Raw genomic sequence first — 7500 nt, 5'->3', positions numbered from 1 at the left:
CAATCAGGAAGTGTCTGATTTTTGGTACCTAAAAGAAGGGTGATCTATTAAAGAAGGGTGATCTATTAAAGAAGGGTGATATCTTTCTTTCTAGAGGTGATCTATTTCTATTTAAGGTTTTGAAATGCTAACAAGACCAGTTTAAGCTCTAGATAGCATACTGGATATATTTTTGAGGGTTTCTGTGTGTGTGTGTGTGTGTGTGTGTGTGTGTGTGTGTGTGTGTGTGTGTGTGTGTGTGTGTGTGTGTGTTTGAGGAGGATCTAAATTACATGGCTGAATAGTGCCCCACAAAGACTGCATCCTGGAATGGGGGTGTGAGTGGGGGTTGGGAAAGTTGCACCATAGTCACAAAAGTATGCAAACACACACACACACACACACACACACACACACATACACAAACGAAACTGCAGTCTTTAGGGATTGCCTGGAGACCCCACATAATCAGTAGAGACACACTGCAGACCCTCGTGTTCCAGAGCAGGTCAGCGAGTCGTCCTGGTCCCAACAACCCACTATCCAGATATCAGAGCCGGGAGAAGAGTGTGTGGTACGTACTGCGCTGAACTCTTCGTGTGGCTGTTCATGGATGTAGATGTAACTTCTCTCACAGCTTCTTACAACGTCTCAGTCACAGTGAGCTTGTCCTGCTCCTGTTTATCACAGTCTGATAAAACCTCACTATGTGTCACGTGTAAAGAGACCTGAAATTACTTTGTTTACATACTTTGTTTCTAATTACTCTTGGCTTAATTAACTACAGCATGTAAATTTAACTGTGTAATGTTGGGAAGAATTAGAACAAAATGCTGATACATTTTATTTATTTAATGATGATTTGATGCTAATTTGACCATGAATTTAGATTAAAATTATTAATTACACATTATCTTTAAATGCAAAAATAGTATTCATAATTATAATTTACACTCCAGAATGTCAGAGTATAATAAAAGTTGAAAGTACAGTGACCAAAGTATATTTTTGTCTGTCTGTCTGTCTCTCTTGTCTATCTCTCTCTCTCTCTCTGTATCTCTCTCTCTCTCTCAGACCATGTCTACTGTGACAGCCCAGCCTTTGCCCTTTAGTCTGGAGAGAGAGAAGCACATCGAGATGCTTTTTAGAGCTTTCCAAAGGAGGTGGAGACTCCCCACAGACCCCCAGGAGCACGTTGCCTCCGCGGCCCACAGGCAGGGCCCCTTCCCTGGGCACGCCGCACCCCCTACGCAGCCTGCCGGCCCTGGAGGTCCTGGCGCTGGGGGAGAAGGTGCGGAGGTGGATGCTGGTGTGAGGGCAGAGATGTGGGGCACCGTGGGAGTACCGGCTGGTTTAGCTGTTCTGAGATCAGTCAGTCAGCTGCACATCACTGCCATACCTGAACTTCAAGGTAAGACGTCAACAAGCTTGAAAGCAAACAGGATTTTTTGATGTGGTTTACTAAAGAGCGCTAAACAATCCCACACTGTGTAGTTGAACATGCTAGCATTAAGAGCACAGTCAGGTTAGCTTCTTCCTTAAATGCTAAATTGTTCATTTAAAAATGGCTGAAGAAATTGCTTAGATGTCATTTTAAACAGGCATATGTAGATTTGGGCACAAATATATGAAGATTCCTGGTGAGAAACACTTCCATGTATTTAGTTGCATGAGGCTTACAGGTCTAGAGGAGTCATAGAGGAGCAAAACTACAACACACACATGAATCACGTGGAGAACTCTGGTCTGAACTGGGTTCAGTGGAACTGAATTAGGCTGGTTCTGAAGAGTGAGCACACACTGATCCGGCTGCCACTTCATTTGATCTTCCACATCAGAACAATAACACGTTCAGTGGGAAACTCAAGAAAACTTCAAATACCACACAGGGATGAAGGGAGTTGAGTTTTTCCTTACGTGAGTGTGCGTGTGTGTCTACACAAACATACCTTCCCGCTCAGAATCTCACTGTGTTGTGTCTCAGGACCCCAGTGCATTTCTCGCAGGACATACAGCATTGCCACGGAGACCAGAGAGCAGCTGTTTGTGGCTGTGGAAGGTAATTATGGGATGGGAGGCCTAATCCCAGTACACTAACATATAAATTAAACATTTAACATAGCCTACAACAGTTAAGGAAACTGGATGCAATGTTAATGGAATGGGGTGTTATCATATTATTATTATCATCACTTTACAGTTAGTGATGTGGTGAGTCCACTTTAGGGTTAGTGAGTTCACTGCCATCTTGGGGTTTTTCTGTCCAGTGTGGTTCCTCCTGCCACCACAGGGTGGAGCTCGCGAGCCAGTTCCAGGCAGAGCTCCCGTAATCAGTGGTGATGGGCCACAGCTGTCTTCCTGCTTCCTCACGACTTTAGGAGGACAGCTGGGGCAACTCGCTGCTGAACTGTTTGGACCTCCCTCTCTCTCCCTCTCTCTGCCTCTCTCTCCCTCTCTCTCAGTTCAGTTTAGCTTTATTAGCATGGCTGTATAAGGTATAGTGTTGCCAAAGCATTACAACAATGATAACAATGACAATAACATTGACAAACAACAGATAACAATAATGATATATATGATGATAACCTTTAGGAAAAGTTAGAAAAGTTATCATTATAATATTTACATTTTGAAGCTCTCTCTGTCTCTCTCTCTGTCTCTCTCTCTCTCTCTCTCTCTCTCTCTCTCTCTCTCTGTCTCTCTCTCTCTCTCTGAGCGTAAACTGTTTTTCTGCTGTTCTCCCTTTTCAGCCATCTTTATTATTTTATTTATTTAGTGCGAGCCGGCACTTGGGTTCACGTCTGTCACTACTATCCCCGCGGTGGGTTCTGCTACTGAAATCACACCTAGTTAGAGATCTGGACCCATAAGACTGTAAAGCTGCTTTGACACGTTGTAAAAAGCGCTATATAAATACATTTGATTTTAGGGTTAGTCTTGGGGTGAGTTCACCACCTTCAGCACAGTCCCACAGGCCGTAGTGAGAAGGACTCAACTCAACTTTATTTATATAGCACTAAAAACAGCTACGGCCGTGCCAAAGTGCTGTACAGAGGATTCAAATCAGTTAAAAGAACATATCACAAGGGCGATCACTATACTAGTTTAGTGTCTTCCTCCCTACCTCTGACGCAGAGGGTATGTGTGTGTGTGTGTGTGTGTGTGTGTGCGTCTTCCCCAGAGAGCTCGTGTGTGTGTGTGCAGTGCTGTGGTCCTGCTCGTTCCTGCTCTCTACAGGGTTTCGACCAGGACCGACAACTCATCTTCATGTTTGAAAGACCCCTGAGGGCAGAGACGTGCTGCCTCGGGTGCTGCCTGATGGAAATGAGGGCCCACACACCCCGGGGAGACCTGATGGGCTCCATACACCAGAGGTGCTGTCTTACACACACACACACACCCCGGGGAGACCTGATGGGCTCCATACACCAGAGGTGCTGTCTTACACACACACACACACACCCCGGGGAGACCTGATGGGCTCCATACACCAGAGGTGCTGTCTTACACACACACACACACACACACACACCCCGGGGAGACCTGATGGGTTCCATACACCAGAGGTGCTGTCTTACACACACACACACACACACACCCCGGGGAGACCTGATGGGCTCCATACACCAGAGGTGCTGTCAGACATACACACACACACACACAGGTGGCCTAGGGAGACTTCACACACACACACACACACACACACACACTAGGTGGCCTAGGGAGACTTCATCAGTGCCTTCCACCAGAGACACAATTAAACTAAATGTGCATTTAATGATGAGTTTTATCATTTGTGTGCTACTAGGGCAGTAGCTGACTGCAACTCCTACCTTTAGAATCAGATTAAATTTGACTGCCTCTTAATGTGGCTGCTACCCTAATGTCTCATGAGGGTTGAACAGGGGACCCTCCTTATAAATTTAACTACCGAGACTCCCAGCAATACTTTTGTTTTAAGAATTCCTTTGTGTCTGGTTTGGCATTAGATCTGCTATGTGACTATGTGGAACATGGCGCCCCCTGTCTGTCAGGTGGAGTATGTTCACGCCGTACTTTGAGGTGTGTGACTCTGCAGGCTCCTCCTCCTTGAGGATACAGGGCTCCTGCTGTCCAATCCGCTGCCTCCCTGACCAGGAGTTTCAGGTCAGGATCCTCCCACTTCAGTCACATGGGGTTGGGTTTGTTTCACTGATGTTCACGATTTTTCAAGTTTTCCTCATAATGTGCTCATTAATAAAAGTAAATACAGTCGTTAAGATTGTTTTGATGAAAGAGTACAGTCCACAGGTCTTCAGGCAGGTCTTCAGCGTTAACAGGAGGTACTGCGACCTCACAGGACACTTACACACACACACACACAACACGTGCATCATACAAAACACGTTACTATCTGTGAGAGAAACCTGATTTTAGAATGACCCACCATTTTAGCCCTCAGATGTATCTGGAAACATGCAGAGGTGCGCACAGGTCAAACGATTCAGAGGCCTGCTGTATGCCTCGAAGGTCTTGGGCCAGTCAAAATGTGCTGCAGGATATCTGAGATTACACAACAACAGGGCAATAGGGATTTGGGCTACAAGTAAACATGTCAACTGTTTTTGTTTGTAGCTACAGTTACTGCACGGTAGATGGATGCACGCTGGGTGTACGGAAAAGAACGAAAACAAAATGTGTAGCATCTTCAGTACTACACACACCAACTCGCACGTGTTTGGAGAAAAACGTTGGTAATTTCACTGTAGATGCGATTTATGATCCCTTCTGCAAATAATCAATCCGTAAAAATGTTCAGACCATTTTTTAAAAACGTCTTGCATGACTTTTTCTCATTTGAATTAGCAAATTTTGAAGTCAGTGATTCCAGCAGGAGTTTCAGGTTAGAACCCTATTGTTAAGGTCAAAGGTGCCTGACTTTGCTTCTGTAGATCTAACCCCCAGCAGATACCAGGGTGAAATGAACCCAACACTCTTGACCCTCACATTATGACTAAATACTTGGGAATGTGTTGGGAACTGCACAAAACAGCTTCAGGAGCAGAACACCTCTAATAGGACACCTCTATCAGGTCACCTCTATTCCATTTGGATGTTCTTCTAGACTTCTTATGGAGAAACCATCTCGCCTCCATGTCCTATGAGAACATTTGGAAAAATAGAATCCTCGGTTTTAAGAAACATCCCAACCACACCGTCAATGTTATGCAATGCTTCTATTTGCTGTTGTCTTGTTTGTGGGACCTGCCAGGTGGTCTCCATGATCGGTGAGCGTGTTGGAACGATCTGGAAGCAGTGGCAGGGGTACAATGAAGACGGCAACATGGACCACGAGCACTTCGGTCTGGCTGGTGAGAGGCTGAACAGGCTTGAAATGAGATCACCTGAGATTAGACCACACCAGCATTCATGGAATCAAGCATCAGAAACCCTAATGGTCAAATTTCCTAAGATCTCTAATATGCCTGGATAGGCTGTTGGAGTAATCTGATCAGAGCTCGGTCAGATGGTCCTCTGCTGACTGTGACTCTCTTACTCATGACACATGAGTGTGTTGCAGTATTGCTGTGTTTGACTTGGTTGGTTTGATGTAGCTGAATCGTATCCTTAGCTGATTCTGATTCTCTCTCTCAGTCCCTCAGAACATGAGTGTGAACACCAAAGTGCTGCTGCTTGCTGCCACATTTCTACTGGTAAGTATAATAATAATAAACTGGTGTTTCATCTCTACTGGTGAGGGTATCGTCTCTCAGGTTCAGATCTGCCAGCAATTGCAGTATAAGTTTACAGAACTGGTTTCAGTTTGTTAGAGCTCACCAACACATTGACCACTACTGCCTCATTCTGCTTTGCCTTGACAGAATCACATGTTCTTCGAAATGAGCTGAATCAAAAGAAATATGAACTCTTCAAGAAGAATCCTGGCAATCTTGGGAGTGCATCTGTGGGTTTCTGGGTAATTCTTACAGATTTTCCAGCCTCCTGTGTTAGTAAGACCAGGACAAAGCTGTAGTAACATCTCACCGCTCACCTTGCCTGATTGAGGTCTTGTTATAACAAAATTCAACAATGGTTGTTTTTACACTCCCAACCTGCCTCCATCTTTAAATACATCAAGCAGTCTGAAAATATTCAAACTTTTACTCTAGCACACAGAATCTGAGCCGTAAACGTAGACCATACGCACTTGGTGTGTGATTGTGTGTACCTGACGTACAGACTAACTCAGGGCAGAATGAGGAAGAGGAGGAGGATGAGGAGGAGGAGCTGCTGGTGAACTAGAGCAAACCGCCTCACCCAGGACAGACGACGGAGAACGTACTCCGACTTTGGTATGTGTGGACGCAGAAGATATTGGCTGTTGTCTTTTCTGATGATCCGTCAGGAGGAACTCGAAGCTAAAGAGAAACACCTTAACTGCTTGGATCTGGGTACATTTCAAAACCTCAAGATGTGAACCTCAACTAAAGCCATTACACACACAAACTTAAACTACAAATCCCAGCAGCCCGAGCAACAGGCAGGAGGATTTCTCGCTGCATCGTGCTTCATCGTCAAACGACTGACGGTCCCGATACAGGAGGAAACTTCGCTAATAAAGGACAGAACAGAAGTCCTGTCTGCGTGGTGTTGGCAGTCACCTGATTTAAAAGGCTACAATTTGAACTTCAACCTCACTATCTTTTAATGTCAAATAATATACTAATACTATGCTAATATTGTTTGTGATGATTTTCATGTGCTGGAGTATAAACCAAAAAATAAAAGTGTAAATATTTCCAGACAGTCGTGTATTCTTCGGCCTGGACCAAAGCACACGCCCTCCAGTGCAGTTAGCAGCTGAATGTTCAACATTTATTGCTTTCATCAGTCAGTACATTACCGCAAGCACCACTATGTCCATCAGCCCTGAAACGCAGGCAGTATGTAGGAGATGCAGACAGACATCACCCCCCCCACCTGTTCCACATCCACCTGTGTGTGGAACGCCAACATTACATCACCAGGCTCCTCCCACAGTGGAATCCTAGAATGCTGAGCGCTCCTGGGTAACCTGGGTAACGGCAGAAGCCCCACCCAGCCAGGCACAGTGCGATAGACCCCCCCCCCCCCAACACTCTTAGCTCAACACAGAAAAGGATCAGAAGCAGATCTCATTTCAGACTGCTTCAAATAACCTTACAAATATATTCTTTTTTTTTATAGAACAGTTCAAAAGTAAAATGCTTTTATCCTCTTTGTAACACTAGTTAAAATACTGCACTATAGTAAAATGTAACCCTGTTATGATGAGAAATAAAAGCACTCTCGTCCTAGAGCAGCTGAACACTACAGAGAACAGGCTAGTTCACGTCTCTACACCGATGCACCTTTTCAATTGAATTGCATTGTTTGGTTAATCAGCCTTCTTCTGAGCCATTGCAGCTGCAGTCTCTGAGGCGCCGTCTTCTGCAGGTCTCCCCCTGCTGGCTGAACGCAGCACATGCAGTTGTCTGGAGCGCCCAATGAACTTCTGCTTCA

The 7500-nt window shown here is 45.1% G+C and overlaps 2 protein-coding genes across 5 annotated transcripts in view; one reads left to right on the top strand and one right to left on the bottom strand.

Moving 5' to 3' along the window:
• The first annotated feature begins 6 nt into the window (after positions 1-6).
• On the top strand, positions 7-6751 carry LOC143482975 (phospholipid scramblase family member 5). Of its 4 annotated transcripts, none has more exons than XR_013122348.1 (9): positions 11-553; positions 1054-1390; positions 1964-2038; positions 3161-3353; positions 4014-4125; positions 5231-5330; positions 5614-5672; positions 5841-5923; positions 6199-6751. XR_013122348.1 is itself a non-coding variant. In XM_076981610.1 (8 exons), the coding sequence occupies exons 2-8, from the start codon at positions 1057-1059 to the stop codon at positions 5865-5867; spliced, it is 900 nt and encodes a 299-aa protein (XP_076837725.1). In that variant the 5' UTR covers positions 12-553; positions 1054-1056; the 3' UTR covers positions 5868-6750. The 4 variants fall into 4 exon arrangements, 1 of the variants encoding a protein (XP_076837725.1); XR_013122347.1 differs by having other exon boundaries at positions 12-553; positions 5841-5935; positions 6199-6750; XM_076981610.1 differs by having other exon boundaries at positions 12-553; positions 5841-6750.
• A 61-nt stretch (positions 6752-6812) lies between these two features.
• eif4e2 (eukaryotic translation initiation factor 4E family member 2) overlaps positions 6813-7500 on the bottom strand; it is a 10299-nt gene continuing 9611 nt past the window's right edge. Inside the window, exon 8 of the mRNA XM_076981611.1 lies at positions 6813-7500. This exon is cut by the window's right edge and continues 211 nt beyond it. The gene's annotated coding sequence lies outside the window, so the exon portion shown is untranslated.

The sequence above is a fragment of the Brachyhypopomus gauderio genome, chromosome 19, assembly GCF_052324685.1.
Source record: "Brachyhypopomus gauderio isolate BG-103 chromosome 19, BGAUD_0.2, whole genome shotgun sequence".
Classification (NCBI taxonomy): domain Eukaryota; kingdom Metazoa; phylum Chordata; class Actinopteri; order Gymnotiformes; family Hypopomidae; genus Brachyhypopomus; species Brachyhypopomus gauderio.
The sequence above is the reverse complement of the archived record's forward strand: the minus strand, read 5'-3'. Positions and strand labels throughout refer to the sequence as shown.